Raw genomic sequence first — 17787 nt, forward strand, 5'->3', positions numbered from 1 at the left:
ACTAGAGAAAAAGGAAAGGGTAAGCAAAGGAAATTTGGTACTAAACACATCTTAAAGCTAGGAAGAAAATGGGGTAACTTGTATTTCTGCATCTGGTCCCAAGTCCATAGTCAGTACTAATAACTTTCTTCCATCTCACACTCTTTTTTTTTTTTGTTTCTATCTTTAGCCAGTGCCTCAGCTAGACATGCTACTTCATCTGTTGGGGTAATTTAAACTTTCATTCCAAGGGGTCTGAACCATTGGTGAGCCTGCCTGTATTGGGCTGGTACATCAATTAACTTTTACCACTGGACAGAGCAGCACAAGGGGATACCCTGAAGGTTACCCTTGGGTTCTGACCCACTCCTACCCATCCATTTCATTTTTAGTGGAAACTCTTATTTAGCCTTGAAAATCAGGACCGATCACTTCAGCAATATAGGAAGCCCTACCATTTGACAACATGAACAGCCCATATTGGCTAAATGGCTAGCTCCACCTCTACTTTAATGGAATCACTGTTGAGTCTTCAGGTGGAAGGCATTTTTCTCTGGGTTTTAGGCCTTATAAACCAGCAGAGAGCCAAACACTATGAGAAACACATAAAAAAAAAAACTCTTGGAGTTCCTGTCGTGGTGCAGTGGTTAACGAATCCAACTAAGAACCATGAGGTTGTGGGTTCGATCCCTGGCCTTTCTCAATGGGTTAAGGATCCAGCATTGCTGTGAGCTGTGGTGTCGGTTGCAGACGTGGCTCAGATCCTGTATTGCTGTGGCTCTGGCATAGGCTTGGCAGCTACAGCTCTGATTAGACCCCTAGCCTGGGAACCTCCATATGCCGAGGGAGCGGCCCTAGTAAAGGCAAAAAGACCAAAAAACAAACAAACAAACAAACAAAAAACTCTTTGTGATTGGGTCCTGACATATATAATAGTAAGAAGTGATATCCCTGGGAGTTCTCTGATGACCTAGAGAGTTGAGGCTCCTGTGTTCTCACCGCTGTGGCTCTGGTTGCTGCTGTGTGGCTTAGGTTTGATCCCTGGGCCAGGAATTCCCACATACTGCCTGTGTGGCAAAAAGGAAACCAAGCAAAACAAAACAAAAACACTCCAAGAGAGAACCTGAAATAAATGTTACAACGCTCATTAAAAAAAAAAAAAAAAAAAAAAAAGGAAGAAGTGATATCAACAGTCCACGCCTTGCTTTCTGGACTCAAGTCCTCTGCCGGTGAGAAACAGCAACATATATGGGCTACTGATTAGAGCATTATCTCATTCTATAGCACAGCACTCCAGCTACTCAGAGTGGTGTCTCCTACTTAGAACCATGACTGAGTTTGCATAGGTTATAATATCATTCTGGAATCATTTGGTAAGGCAAGTGCTTGTAGGTGATGGGATATATGGAGAGATGAGTGAAATCCATAGACATCTTTCCTTTCTCTCACTTCTTTCATAGAAGCAATATTAAATGGGACACTGTGAGGGTAAATAAAGATGTTCACAGACAGTATTGTTGGCAAAAACATAGCTGGCAGAAAAGACAAATCCATATCTAGAATAATTACCTCCTCTAGTGAGGATAAATTACTTCCTCTCTCCCCAGCTCCCATGATGGAAACAGATCAATGTAATCAACTCTACACCAGGTATTTGACTAGTCTACCGCCCATCAAATATGGTGAATGTGCTAACCACTATACTATGGAAACGTGATTACCTCAAATATGGGATTCACCACAAATTATATTAGGGACTCAGCCCTGGTCCCTCTCTGTAGTTGATGGACCAGCCATGGTGAAGAAAAGGCAATATTTTTGAGCCCCTATACATCCTCCATCCCTGCTGCTATGACCGTTTGATCCATGAGCCCATTAACCAAGCCCCACTCATGAAAATCATTATGGGTATCTGATTATTGAGTACCTCCTTGGCAACAACTATAGGCAAAGTTCTGAATCCCTATGACCCATCTAGGGTGCTTGGTTATAAACAGGAAAATCTGACTTTGGTTAACTTAAACAGAAATAGATTTTATTGGATGGCTTTGAGTTGCTCACAGTATCAATGTGAGGCCTGTAAACAAGTCTAAGATAAACGCCGAAGCCAAGAAAAGCTTACAGCCAAGAACAGAGCAGAGGTCATTCCAGAGAAACAATCAGATCGGGACCCTGCGTTAGACAATCCAACTGTGGACACTTGCTACCATTTTCACAGCTGGATTTGAAATCTGTTGCAGCTTCTCAGAACATACTCTACCTAGTGCCCTGTCTTTGATTACTTCCACAGGAGACAAATTCCTGGCAGGAGCATCTGATTGGCCAAATCTGAGCCACATATTTCCTGCCAAAGAGCTGACATAAGGATATCTACCCACTTTATCCCTAGTTGGAGCTGGGGTCTTGCCTCCTATCAAGCCCTAAGGGATAAGGGATCTCACTGGCTAGAAAGGTAGCTCCCAAACCTGGCAAATACCTTCCATGCCTGAGGTTTCTCATCTGAGAAATATCCTTTTTTATTGTTATCTTTCACTATGATATTTTATTTTTATTTATTTATTTTTCGCTTTTTAGGACCATACCCGTGACACATGGAACTTCCCAGGCTAGGGGTCCATTTGGAGCTACAGCTACCAGCCTACGCCACAGCCACAGCAATGCGGAATCTGAGCTGAGTCTGTGACTTACATCAAGGCTCATGGCAATGTTGGATCCTTAACCCGCTGGGCGAGGCCAGGGCTCGAACCCGAAACCTCATGGTTCCTAAGGAACTCCCGACTATGACATTTTAATCTAATATACTTTTAATCCTTATCCATTGCCATAAGGATTAAATTAAGCAATGCATGTGAAATACAACAAATTTTAGTTGTTATTCTTTTGTTTCCATTAGTACCCCAGTGTCTTTATCTCCTTGTTCCAAGGCGATTTCTACAATTCCTAACCTTGAATCAATGCACTATCCTTTCCTTCAAGTCCTGCTCCTAGACTGCTGACCACTGCTGGAAAAAATTAACAAAATCATTCTGGTTGATTCTATTGCAAGTGAATAGTTTACAAACTCAAGGGGCCCTCAGTGCTACTTGCAAACCTCTGTTCCCATTTTCTCAAATGGATGAACTTTGCTCCTTTAGAGATAAATCCTTCCCCTTCCAGCTACATACTTATGTATGTCCACCCCAATCATTGCTACCATTCCTGCTCCTCAGTCTCAAATGATGTCAAGTGTCTCCTTTTTTTTAAGTGGCTGCACCCAGGGCAGAAGGAAGTTCCCAGGCAGGGACTGAATCTGAGCAATGGCTCAGACCCATGCCACAGATGTGGTAGTGCCGGATCCTTTCACCCACTATGCCAAGCCAGGGAGCAAACCTGCCTCCAAAGTGACCAAGCTGCTGCAGTCAGATTCTTAACCCACCGCACCACAGTGGGAACTCCAAGTGTCTCCTCCTTTTAAGGGCTAATCCTTTGTTCGCACTCTTCTGTTTACTCTGCACCCTTGATTGAGTTTTCACTGCCTGGATTTCCTAGTCCACTGGTTTGTTCCCTGTAGCGTGCAGTATCAAATGCTGCAGATAATTTTTTGTACTCATTGGACATCACTTGTTCTGGAATTGTTTACACAGAATACTTGTTTTTGTAGATTTGATAAATGCACTTTGTAAAAATTGAAAGCAGCAGAGAAAAATATAAGGAAAAATCCCTTGAAATCTCTAAGCCCAAGGCAATTTTTCTGAACATCCTTCTTGAAGGCTTGTCTCACTACTCAGACACTTGTATATTTTATGTTTGATTTTACATAGAGAAAATTTATGGGCCCTTTCTTTCCTGTATAATCACTTTTTTCTACACTGAATCACCTCCATCAGAATACATACATACTGTAATTTCTCCCATCTTAAAAAAAAAAAAAAAAAAAAAAAGGCAAAAAAACAGCAACCCTCTAGGAGTTCCCCCTGTGGCAAAACCAGATCTGTGGTGTCTTGGGAGCACTGGGACACAGCTTTGATCCCCGGCCTGGCAGAGTGGGTTGAGGATCTGGTGTTGCTGCAGCTGCAGCTCAGGTCTGATCCCTGGCCTGGGAACTCCATATGCTGTGGGAAAGCCAAAAAATAAAAATAAAGTAAAAGAAAGAAAGAAAGAAAAAAGGAAAAAACCCTCTATTACTACATTCCAATTCAACTATTACCTTATTACCCTTTTATAGAATCATTTCCTGAAAGAATGATCAATTTTCACAATGTTGGCTGCTTCTCATCCTAATCTCTTCTTATCAGTTTCCTTTGTAAATTCCTCCTCACCTTCCCAACATTTAAGCATCAGTGTAGCCCAGGGATCTGTCTTTAGATCTTTTCCCTTTTCTATCTACACTCACTTCCTGGGCAATGCCATGGATTGCTTTACACATCACTTTTATTCCATTGACTCCCAAATTTATACCTTGACCCAGGGCCTATCTTGTGACCTCCAAACTCTAAATTGCCTATTGGACAGTTCCACCTGCATGTCTGACAGGCATAACACACCTCAAACTGAACTTCTGGGTGTCACCCTCCACCTCAGACCTGCTCCCTCTGCAATATCCCCCCATCCTGTTGTATTGTATTGTATTTATTTATTTATCTTAGGGCCTCACCGGCTTCCAGGACTGTGGGAGAATAATTTTTCTGTTGTTTTAGGCCAGCCAGTTTGTGGGAAAAAAGTACATGATTTATCTGACTGATGATGTCGCCTCCAAAGCCCCATGTCCTGTTTTAAGCCAGCCAGTTTGTGGGAAAAAAGTACACAATTTATCTGACTGATGATATCGCCTCCAAAGCCCCATGTCCTCAAAAAGTTAAACACAGAATTACCATATGATTCAGCACTTCTACTGCTAGGTATATGACCCAAAGAATTTAAAGCAAGGATTCAGTATGTATGTACACCGATGTTCATGGAAGCATTATTCACACTAGTCAAAAGGTGGAAATAACCCAAATATCCATCAACAGATGAATGGTATATTTTCTTTACCTGTAACAAATGGCATAAATGGTAAGCCCTTACCACTAACAAATGGTAACAATGCACTTAAAAAGGAAATGGAGGAGTTCCTATCGAATGCGACTAGGAACCATGAGGTTGTGGGTTCGATCCCTGTCCTTGCTCAGTGGGTTAGGGATCCTGCATTGCTGTGAGCTGTGGTGTAGGTTGCAGATGTGGTTTGGGTCTGGCATGGCTGTGGCTCTGGCGGAGGCTGGCAGCTGTCGCTCTGATCAGACCCCTAGCCTGGGAACCTCCATGTGCCTCCAGTATGGCCCTAAAAATACAAAAGATAACAAACAAACAAACAAACCAACAAACAAAAAATAAAAAGGAAACAGCGATACATGTAACAACATGGATGAACCCTGAAAAGATTATGCTAAGTGAAATAAGCCAAACACAGAAGGACACATATTGTATATTCAACACATGTGAGGCACCCAGAATAAGCAAATCCATAGAGATTGCAGGTAAAATAAAAGTTATTAGGGCCTGGGGGCCAGAGGGAGGATTGGGAATTATTGTTTAATGGGGACAGAACTTCTGTTTGGGATCATGAAAAAGTTCTGGAAACAGATCGTGATGATGGTTGCACAACACTGTGAATGACACTGAATTGTACACTTAAAATACGGTTAAATGGAAAATTTTATGTTCTGTTTATTTTACCACACTTTTTAGAAATGCGTTAGAAAGAAAAAGGTGGTTATTACTGCATGTAAAGGAAAACAAAACAAAAGAAACCAAAAACCAAAAACAAAAACCATCTCCAAAGGCCTCAATTCACTCAGAGCCTCAGAGCCCCACAGCCCAAATCTTCACCTTGGCCCTAAACGCTAAGAAATTTGGCTTCCAACTACCCCTCCGACCTTATCTTTCTCCCTGCAACTCTCTAATCACACTGGCATCCTTGCTGTTTCTCAGCACATTCTGGCCTCAGGGCCTTTGGACTTGTTGATTCCTCTGCTTTGAATTCTACTTCCCCACCCAACTCCCATCTCCAAACCATAGCTACCTAGTTCTCGCCTTCCCTGCTTCAGAGCTCTGATTAAAGATCACCTGATCAGCAAGGCCTTTCCTGACAACCCTATATAAAATTATACAGCAATCTTTCTAGCCCTTACCCTGCTTTATCTTTCTGTACATGCTTATCTCTGTCTACCCTACTCCATGCTTGTTTGTTGTGTGTATCCTCCCACTGGGCAGCAAGTTCCATAATGTCAAGGACTTTGTTTTATTCACTGCCCTACCTAGAACAGTGCCTAGAATAGTGCCTGGTAAGTAGCGGCTGCCCAGTAAGTATTTTTTGAATGAATGAATGAATGTTATAAATGCTCTTGGAAAATTTTTTTTTTTTTTGGTCTTTTTGCCATTTCTAGGGCCGCTCCCTTGGCATATGGAGGTTCCCAGGCTAGGGGTCTAATCCAAGCTGTAGCCGCTGGCCTACACCAGAGCCACAGCAACGCCAGATCTGAACCACATCTGCGACCTACACCACAGCTCACAGCAACGCTGGATCCTTAACCCACTGAGCAAGGCCAGGAATAGAATCCACAACCTCATGGTTCCTAGTCGGATTCGTTAACCACTGAGCCACGATGGGAACTCCGCTCTTTGTAAATTTTAAAATACCCCTCTTGCTCTTTTAAAACAACAACAACAACACTTAGAGTTCCCTAGTGGCACAGGGGATTAAGGATCTGGTATTGTCACTGCTGTGGCTGGGGTTGATCCCTGACCAGGGAACTTCTGCATGCCGTGGATGTGACCAATCAAACAAACAAACAAAGAAAACACTCAAGGTGTACTTAATCAAAACTGTGTTGAAATAAAATTATTTCTAGAAATAACTACATTGGATTGTTTAAAACCTCTTTATGTTAGTTTTTTTTTCCAGGGAGGAGGAGGAACATTTAATGCCCTGGTGCTATTGTTTTCAATGTTGCTGGGTGTGAACACTTTTGAGAAATGATGTTGATACTTTCTCTAGAAAAATTTTCAAATAACACACAAAGTTTTGCATGTAATTTTATGGGGGCCATGGACCACGTGGCGCCCATCTCTTGAACCCCTTTTAGGTATATAAGTCTATCACATTTTACAGCTAGATGAGCCTCCTATATACCGAGCCTGGGCTGTACTGAGAACACCGTCTTTTCTCCTATGACTCCCTAGCTTATTCAGCTTCAGTGGGAAGTATAGCTTAAGATTTGATCTCTGCAGGTCAGTTTCTCACCTTTCAGCATGATCACCAGTCTCATTTGCTCAAGCAACAGTTCGACTTTATATTTATCACACATAATTCTAAGTTTTAGAAGAGGTGCTCTGTGGTAAGTATAACTATTCCCAAACTTAGAATTATATGTGATAAAAATAAAGTGTTCAGACTCAGCGCTTATGAATTTCTAGATAAGCTGCTGAGTGTACTGTTAAATTCTCATGCCTGGTCCTACAACATGTACGCAAAATCAAGACAATTTAGGGATATACAAAACCCAAATGCTATTCACTGCTCAGCCTTCTGAAGCTGTTCAAGTTATTGGAGCCACTTTCTCTGAGCTTACTCGTGACTCTTTAGTTGCTAAATCCAGTGGCCTGCAAGTCATCCTATTCAACCTCTCTGTAACAACTGAGAGAGCTGATCCTGCCTCCTTTATGAAACTTTTTTTATGGCTTCCTTGACACTGCTCTCTCTGTATTGTCTTGCTGCCCACTCTGGCCACATCCCAGCCTCCTTTCTTGGCCCATCGTCTTTATCAGGCTCACAATAGGATGGTCCCTTGGACCACTTTCTGTCTCAGTGTGTGGCCTCCCCCTGGGCAGACATACCAGGGCTGAATTATCACCTAAAAGTGAATTGGCTCCCAGTCCTCGGCCCTACCCTCTTTTTCCAGAGCTCTAGATTTCTATTTCCAAGGGAAGAAGTTGACTTCCCGTCACAGTGCTGCGGAAACAAATGTAACTAGGAACCATGAGGTTTTGGGTTCGATGCCTGCCCTTGCTCAGTGGGTTAGGGATCTGGCATTGACGTGAGCTGTGGTGTAGGTCGCAGATGTGGCTCAGATCCTGCATTGCTGTGGCTCTGACATAGGCCGGGAGCTGTAGCTCTCATTGGACCCCTAGCCTGGGAACCTCCATATGCCACAGGTGCCCTAAAAAGACAAAAGACAAAAAAAAAAAAAAAAAAGATTGTCCAATGGGAGAACTGCATGTCTTATAGATTCTATTTAACACACCCAACCATGCCCCAAACCTGCCCTCTACCTCCTTATCTCAGTTCGTGGCTGCATCATCTACCCTGTCACTAGGGTTAGAGTCACATGTCACACCTCCTTTTGTCCATCACTGTGACTGACATTGGTTGTTGCATCAATAGTTAGTATAACATAGTGGTCAAGAGCAAGGACCCTGGAATTGGACTGCCCAGCTTCAAACCCAGCTCTGCACTTACCAGGAGGATGACTTTGAGCAACACTCTGTTTTTTGCCACAGCGTGTCAGTGGCTTATTGTAGGATCTCATTCCCAGACCAGGGATTGAACCCTGGCCATAGCAGTGAAAGCACCTTGAACACAGTGGTGAAGACACCACTAGGGAATTTCCTGAGCAAGAGTCTCAACTGTTCTGTCTCAGTTTACTCATCTCTAAAATAAGGATAATAATAGTAGCTGCCTCCCAGGGTCCTTGTGAGGATTAAATAAATTTGTATTTGTAAAGCACTTAGAACACTGTCTGGCACAGAGTAAGTGCTACCTAGGTGCTTGTTAATAACTTGGTTTCTGTTTTGTCCCTCTTCTAATCCACCCTTCACCCTGCTAATCAAGGTTTTTGAGGGGCTGCCAATTACTGACTGAGTGGTCAACTGGAGGCCAGTCCTTGTGTAAAGTGCTTTATGTGCAGAATCTCATGTAATCCTCATTACAGTCTGTTAAAGAAGTGTAAAAATTCCCATTTGAGAGATGAGGCATTAAGAGCTGAGGTACCTTGCCCAAAGTCACACAGACTATAAATGCCAAAGTTGGGATTTTTTTTTTTTCTGTCTTTTCCAGGGCTGCACCTGCAGCATATGGAGGTTCCCAGGCTAGGGGGTCTAATCGGAGCTGTAGCCAACAGCCTACACCAGATCCGAGCTGTGCCTGCGACCTACACCACAGCCCAATGGCAACGCCGGATCCCTAACCCACTGAGCAAGGCCAGTGATCAAACCCGCAACCTTGTGGTTCCCAGTCGGATTCATTAACCACTGAACCACGACGAGAACTCCCCAGAGCTGGGATTTTAACTTAGGTCTGTCTCCTCCCAGAACCTGTTTCAAAACCAGGAAGCTATACAATACTGCTTTCCCAAGCCAGAGTCAGTCCCTTACTGCACGGACTTCTCCTAAGATCATGCACTGCCTCTGCTGTCATGATCTATTCCTTTACAATCTTTCCCCAACGTACCTTTATTTCCTGCAACTTCACTCCAGGTGGATGCCCTTTCCTTCCCCTTCCTCTTCCCTTCCCTTCTTTCTTTCCTTTCTAGCATCAAGATTTACTGAATGCTTAAATCCCAGGCACCAGGGTGAAGTGGAGAAAAAGAGTAATTTGTCTTCAAGGGGCTCATAGTCTGACACAAATTATGATTGACAATAGAGTGAGGGGAGTGTGCCAGGGGGATATGGGAGCCAGAATGGGTAAGGAGGAGAAGGGGATGGGGAGAAGTTCTTTGAAGTGGGGGACATTTAGCCCCTTAAGGGATTTTCTAGTCAGATAACTTCTTGCCATTCTCTAACAACCCTCCTGACTTTCCTTGCTTTTTTTTTTTGCCTTTTTGCCATTTCTTGGGCCGCTCCCGTGGCATATGGAGGTTCCCAGGCTAGGGGTGGAATCGGAGCTGTAGCTGCCACCCTATGCCAGAGCCACAGCAATGCAGGATCCGAGCCGCGTCTGCGACCTACACCACAGCTCACGGCAACACCGAATCGTTAACCCACTGAGCAAGTGCAGGGATCAAACCCGCAACCTCATGGTTCCTAGTCAGATTCGTTAACCACTGCGCCATGATGGGAACTCCTTTTTTTTTTTTTTTTTGTCTTTCCTTGCTTTTTGCCTTTTGGATCTTTAAGGATCTTTCTCCCTATCAGATTGTCATTTAACTGTATCTGAAAGTCACTTCGTCTGGGATGCCATCCTTTCCTTCCTAATCACTTGGATGTTTCTTTCCTTGTAGATACTATAGCGCATCTCACACTGTGTTCTAGCTATTGGTCTATTTGCCTGACTTTTTTCTTTCTTTTTTTTTTTTAATTACTCAAATGAATTTATCACATCTGTAGTTGTATGATGATCATCACAATCCAATTTCACAGGATTTACATCCCCTAACCCAAGCACATCCCCCACCCCCCAAACTGTCTCCTCTGGAGACCATAAGTTTTTCAATGTCTGTGAGTCAGCATCTGTTCTATAAAGAAATTCAGTCTGTCCTTTTTTCAGATTCCACATGTCAGTGAAAGCATTTGATGTTGGTGTCTCATTGTATAGCTGACTTCACTTAGCATGATAGTTTCTAGGTCCATCCATGTTGCTAAAAATGTTGGTATTTCATTCCTTTTAATGGCTGAGTAATATTCCATCGTGTATATGTACCACATCTTCTTGATCCACTCCTATGTCAATGGACATTTAGGTTGTTTCCATGTCTTGACTATTGTAAATAGTGCTGCAATGAACATCGGAGTACATGTGTCTTTTCGAGTCGTGGTTTTCTCTGGGTAGATGCCCAGGAGTGGGATTGCTGGATCAAAGGGTAGTTCTATTTTTAGTTTTCTGAGGAATCTCCATACTGTTTTCCACAGTAGTTGCGCCAATTTACGTTCCCACCAACACTGCGCCTGTGGCATATGGAAATTCCCAGGCTGGGGGCTGAATCAGAGCTGCAGCTAAGGGCTCTGCTGTAGCCACAGCAACATGGGATCAGAGACACATCTGCGACCTACACTGCAGCCTGCAGCAATGCCAGATTTTTAACTCACTGAGCAAAGCCAGGGATTGGACCCATATCCTCACGGAGACTACATTGGGTCCTTAAGCCACTGAGCCACAGTGGGAGCTCCTTTTCTGTCTTTGTTTGGTTTATGATGTCCTCCACAGAAAAGACAGTCTTATTTATTTCTGAACTGTCCTTCATTCCCAAAGTGGCATAGCAAGCATATCACAGTGCTCAATAAAATTTCAATGAATGAAGAATTATTTGCCTACTTACAAAAGAAAGTGTAAGAGTTACTTCTGATTAGAGTAAAAGACCATTCAGGCGATCATTCTTAGCACCTTAGCACAAGGCTCTATAGAAAGTAGGTGTGTAATAAATACTAAGTATTTGATGGTTCTGTCAGTGAACTATCTGAAGTAACACTAGGGATAGGAAATTTATTACTAAATCTACTTCTGTCCAACTGAGTGTCAGTGCCCTTGATCAGGTATGAGAAAATTAAGAACTGCTGGTTATAGAGCTAATATGAGGCTTTCTTTTCTTCCCTGGGTTGGGCCATGGTTCCAGAATCTTGTGCATAGTTGAGGCACCAAGATATGATGCTGTTGGGAGCAGGATGCCGTGGTCTACAGGAGTTGCTACCAAGAGTCTGCCATTTTTCCATCATCAAAAAGTCCACAAATGATAAATGCTAGAGAGGGTATGGAGGAAAAAAGCACCTTCCTACAGTTCTGGTGGGAACGCAGATTGGTGCAGCCACCATTGAGAACAGAATTGAGTTTTCTTTAAAAAACTAAAAATAGGAATTCCCATTGTGGCTCAGCGGTAAGGAACCCAACCAGTATCCATGAGGATGTGGGTTCAATCCCCAGCCTTGCTCAGTGGGTTAAGGATCTGCTGTTGCTGTGAGCTGTGGTGTAGGCTGGAAGCTGCAGCTCTGATTCGACCCTTAGCCCGGGAACTTCCATATGCTGCACATGTGACCCTAAAAAGAAAAAAACAAAAACAAAAACCAAAAAAAACCGAAAAACTAAAAATAGAGTTACCATATGATTCAGCAATTTTACTCCTGGGCATATATCCGGAGAAACTCTAATCTGAAAAGATACATGCGCTCCAATGTTCACAGCAGCATTATTTACAATAGCTAAGACATGGACAAGTCCATGGACAGATGAATAAAGAAGATGTGGTATATATACAAAATAGAATATTATTGGGCTACAAAAAGAATGAAATAATGCCATTTTCAGCAACATGGGTGGACCTAGAGATTATCATAGTAAGTGAAGTAAATCAGGAAAAGAAAGACAAGTATCATATGCTCTCACATATGTGGAATCTAGGAACTTATTTACAAAACAGATATAGATTCACAGACATAGAAAACAAACTTGTGTTTACCAAAGGGGAAAGAGGGGGAGGGATAAATTAGGGATTTGGGATTAATAGGTAGATACTACTATATATAAAATAGATAAAAAATAAGACCTACTGTACAGTACAGGGAACTATATATAGTTTCCTTTAAAAATCCATGATGGAAAAGAATCTGAAAACTTACATGTATAACTAAATCATTTTGCTCTACACTTGAAACATTGTAAATCAACTATAGTTCAATTAAAAAAAAAAAAAAAAGAGTTGGAGTTCCTGTCGTGGCACAGTGGAAACGAATCTGACTAGGAACCATGAGGATGCAGGTTCTATCCCTGGCCTCCCTCAGTGGGTTAAGGATCTGGCGTTGCCGTGAGCTGCGGTATAGCTCACAGATTCGGCTTAGATCTGATGTTGCTGCTATGGTGTAGGCCACTAGCTGTAGTTCCGATTTAACACCTGGCCTGGGAATCTCCATATACTTCGGGTGTGGCCCTAAAAAGCCAACAACAACAAAATAAATAAAAAGAGTCTTCCATTCCAGCTCACATGTGGTAAAGGCCCAGCAATAGCTTTTGCAGCTACCCCTGGTTCTGTCTTCCTAGGCACACCATGCAGCCACCCCCTCTCTGGGTGGTACTTCCTTTCTGGGAGCACAGCCCTCTCTTTTGCCTTTCTCTCTTGGCAACATTTACCTCTAGTAGAGGGGAATTGTTATGGTGGACAGAGGAGTACAGTGCTGACCTGAGATGAGTCTTCCTCCTCCTCTTCCTCCTCCTTCCCGTTCCTCTCCTTCCCCTTCCTCTCCTTCTCCTTCCTCTCCTTCTCCTCCTTCTTCTTCCCTGATTACCCTTTCACAGAGGTTGAGGCTTTTGTACAACAAAAAATCAGAAAGCCTCATCGCCCATGACTATTTTCCATCATGCATCATCCCCTGTCCTGAGGAAATAATTCTAGTATCCCTACTGACATGATTTAAGAGGAAGAGGAAAGGGGAAAAATACATAGAGAAAAAAACCCAAAAAACCCAAACCAACAGTAGATACTGTTATCACAGAACACTGTCCCAGTCATAGTAGCCACTTAATCTTTGGATCTCACCAAAATTGTGAGAATTAAAGGACAAAGTACTTTGCTTCGATTTAAAATAATTTTTGTTCCACGGACAGTAAGTGCTTAATAAATTATTATTCAGGGCTCCTCCACTCAGGGAAAGACCTTGATTTCTGTCCAAAATCCAGGACAATTGCTCCCATACTCAAATAGTGCCAGCTGTGTGAGTGATCTGTTCTCTATGCTCCCTGAGAAGAGTCAGCCTGGATGCTGGACCCCTTTTTTGATCTCCTTGGAGGTGGGGTTCCTACTGTACTTCAAGAGGATTCTCTTTCCTCCCAGCATTGGTTTCCCTCTCAAACCTCACTCCTAATCCCCACGAAGCTTAGCCACAAGTCCAGTTGATACCCCAGTCCTATTTTGAGTCCAGGTGTTGTGGTTGGCCTTTCTGGGAGCCCTGGGGCTAGACAATTACATTGAAATTCAGAAGCAGCATGCAATTTTTGGCACTGATATCTTTAAGTAAATTCAACAAGCATTTATCCAGCACCTAGAGCGTGTAAAATAAGCTTCCTTTAAATACATATGGCCCTTAACTATTTAGTCTGTTTTTGTCTTTTTTTTTTTTTTTTTTTTTTAGGTCCGCACCCGCGGCATAAGGAAGTTCCCATGCTAGGGGTCCAACTGGAGCTGTAGCCACAGGCCTACAGACAGCCACAGCAAGGCCAGATCTGAGCAGAGTCTGCAACCTACACCACAGCTCACGAGAAGGCCAGATCCTTAACCTACTGAGCGAGGCCAGGGATGGAACCTACAACCTCATGGTTCGTAGTTGGATTCGTTCCGGCTGCGCCAAGAAGGGAACTCCTATTTAGTCTGCTTTTAATTTGAATTAATGTTGAGCCATCCTTAAGGGTTTTACGAAGAATAAATATTAAAAAGAAAAAATATTTGCACAAATCTTTGCAAATATAAACTTCTGTGGAGTATTGTTGCTACAGTATTAATATTAATTGCAATAACACCACAGCTTCCCAGGCAAGCGTTAGGAGCGCAGCTGTAAGGCCAACAAGAACCAGACGGAAGAGGTCAGGGGAGGTGCCTTCGGCACGTCCGGCCCAGAGGGGCGGAGCTATAAGGAATATACTAAAATACCGCCCGTTACCCCGCCCTTTTCGACGGTGCGGCGTAGGCGGTTACCATGGCGATGACGTATAGAGGGCGGGGCGGGGAGGGGCGGGGCTATGGAGAGGAGGAGGAAGATGGCGGGAGGGCGGCTCTGAGGAGACCTCGGCGGCGGCGGAGGAGGAGAGAAGCGCAGCGCCGCGCCGCGCCGGGGCCCATGTGGGGAGGAGTCGGAGTCGCTGTTGCCGCCGCCGCCAGTAACTGCTGGACCCGAGTGGGAGTGAGGGGGAGACGGCAGGATGAAGTTCGCCGAGCACCTCTCCGCGCACATCACTCCTGAGTGGAGGAAGCAATACATCCAGTATGAGGTACCGGCAGCGGCCGGGGAGTGGGAGGACTCTGAGGGGCCACCATCTCCCCAGTCCTGACCTCCACCGCCGCCTTCGGCTCCTGCTGCCTCCCCGCGCCCGGGCGGACTTTGACCCGGTGCGGCGGGGAGCCACTGCGGCATCCCCGCCGCGGCCGGCCCCCTCTGGGCCCCGCTGACCTTCCCCTCCCCCGCAGCCCCGCTGCCGCCGGGGTAACGGATATGCGGGCGGCGGGCCGGGAGGGAAGGCACAGCCGGCCGGGGCTGGGGAATGGCGGTGGGAGGGCGAGCCGCAGGTGGAGGAGTCGGGGTGTGAGGGCAGCCCCGGGGTCGCGGCGGTTTCGCGCTAATCCCCTCCTCCCGCTCACCCTAACCTCGCGTCCCCACCCTGGGCGAGCGCCCCCTCGCCAAGGTTAGGTCTTGTTTCTCTCTGCTCACCTCTCACCGAGGAATCCTCTTCCGAGATAAGCCCCTCCAGTGATTTCCTTCATTCCACGGAGCCCTTCAGCTTTTCTTCACTTGCCCGCTGTTGACAAAGGCTTTGTAACAGGGTTGAAACTTGATTTAAATGTGTATTACACATGCAGTGGTTACACTATGCACACGTACCGTAATCAGCTATTTTGTTTTGATGAGGCTGACTTGTCTTTTCACTGATTGCATAAAGTATACAAAGTATATAAAACATCCTTATCTTTGTTTTTGGCTCTTCTCTTGTTTTGGGATGAAGGGGGAAGTGGAAGGAAGAAAGAGAAGGGAATTATTTACAATTTTCACATTTTCTTTCCTAAATTTTTTGTTATCTAGGGAGAAAAGTACTACATTGTAAACAATGTAGTTTGAAAACATACCTGTGTATTACAGAAATCATGGCCCGTCTCACCCTTAATTTCTGTAATAACAGCTCTTGGAGTGTATTTAATAGATAGTGATAAGGAACCTTGCATTAATAAAAGGAAGAGTAAAGGTGGTGAGCCCATTTAGGGATTCAGAAGCCAAGATACCTGAAGGGCTTTAAGCATTGCACTAGGTTATTTTCCTTAACTGGCAGTTCAGCTCCTGGATAGAGAAAGACTTATCTGTAACCTCCAGGAATTCACATCTATGTTATGTGCAGGAACAAAGAGTATAAAATCAATATGAACACAAATATTCTAGCTAGGTTTTATGAATTAAAATATTTTGGTTCTCTATTTAATTTCTATTTTAAGTTCATTGATAGGTGTTTAGGCAATAGTTTATTCATATAACAGTTGTAATAATTGAAGAAGACAGGGAAAGGGATTGTTAAGTAGGTTAAACAAAACCTTGAAGAACCTTGTAAAATAAATTCACCTTGTAACATACAGTATTTGATTATTGCCAGAAATGAAAGCCCGAAAATTATTAATGCTTTCTTTTCACTTAATTTTCTTACAGTGTTTTGTGGCTATGTTTCATGAGAATGAAAAAAAGGGACTAGCTTTTCACCTTGTAGAGGTTTTGATTTATTGTTTCTAATAACGTTTGGTCAGTTTAAAACCTTGGCTAGAGTCCAGATGATGGTTTTTATTGAAAGGAAGGTATTGGTCTTTCATCTCTCTAGTAGTAATTTTCAGCACCACTGCCAGTTCTTCATAGAAGCATAGAGCACAGCATGCTGAAGCAACATCTTATACTTGTTATGTAGTATGGAATGCTTCATTTGGGGAGAAGTAATGGTGGTTGGTTGTATGCTATGATTTGTTTTAAATATTACAGCACTCAGCTGTTTCATAGAATTGTATTAACTTGGAATACAATTTCTGGGGCTGGAAGGAGAAGCATAAGATTTAGTTTGAATACATAATTACTTCTTGATTTATAATGTCAGCTTTGTGGCTGGAGTAATTCTGGGATTCCTTATTCACATACTCCATTTGGACAGTAGTCCTAAGTGATTACTTTAGGTTGGTCACAGAGGAACAAAATTCCTGAGCATATGTGTGACTGCATTATCTTTCCTAGTCCAATTATAAATTATTTTTTGAAAAATTCATTAATTGGGGATAATTGAAATTTTATTCTGCAGAGAATTCCTACCATGTGACTCTTGACTAGGATAAGCTCATTGTTTGGTAGGCAAAATTAATAAGAAACACTTTTCTTTGTGAATTGGAGCCATTAAGGACATTTTTTAGAGGCTTGGGATCTGTTGTGTATTGTTTCTCTAGAACTGGTGCTGTTCCTTTAAAAATAGTTGAAGAGTCATAAATAAGAGTCTTTAGAGTCCAGGAATTTTAGTAGCTTAAAAACTTTGGGGAAAAAAAGGACATCATAAAAGATATTAGTATTTACTAGAGAAATGAACTTCCTTATAATGCAGTAACATGTAGTTTCTCATATATGAAGATGATGCTCTTGAAACACTGTTAGTAGAACAGACACTTGAATTTGCTTTTCAAGTACTGATGATGAAATTTCAGTGTATTGCCCCTGATTTCTAGCATAGGGTGCTTTCTAGTACTGTGAACCACGGTGAACTGTTCAGCTTCTTTGTGGTTTATTTCATTTTGCTATGTCAAATTTTACTTGAAATAAGCAGAGCTTCAGGTAGAAGCTGAAAAATACTGTTTTACATCTATGATTAGATGTATTATTGTGTACACACAGTCATACAATAACTGCTAGTTCTCATTTGTGCTTGTCATGAGGCTTTGAGGAGAGTCTTTTTGCCTTTTCAAGGTTCCTCTTTCATAAAATAAGAATATAGAGCCAGAGCTTTTCATAGGATTTTTTATTTAACTTTCACTGGCTTTTATTTTTTAGATTGTTAAAATTATTAATTTTAGTGATGCATCAGTATCCTGAAAATTATTAGTTTCTGATTTAAAAGTGAATTGTAGAGTTCATAGATTCAGTCTTCATAGA

General features: G+C 43.0%; 1 protein-coding gene across 1 annotated transcript in view; it reads left to right on the forward strand.

Moving 5' to 3' along the window:
• Window positions 14640–17787, forward strand: part of XPR1 (xenotropic and polytropic retrovirus receptor 1) — a 223716-nt gene continuing 220568 nt past the window's right edge. Inside the window, exon 1 of the mRNA XM_003130352.6 lies at window positions 14640–14899. Coding sequence (XP_003130400.5) covers window positions 14831–14899 — 69 coding nt within the window. The 5' untranslated portion in view covers window positions 14640–14830. The remainder of the gene's footprint in view (window positions 14900–17787) is intronic.

This window comes from Sus scrofa, chromosome 9 (assembly GCF_000003025.6).
Source record: "Sus scrofa isolate TJ Tabasco breed Duroc chromosome 9, Sscrofa11.1, whole genome shotgun sequence".
Taxonomy (NCBI): Eukaryota; Metazoa; Chordata; class Mammalia; order Artiodactyla; family Suidae; genus Sus; species Sus scrofa.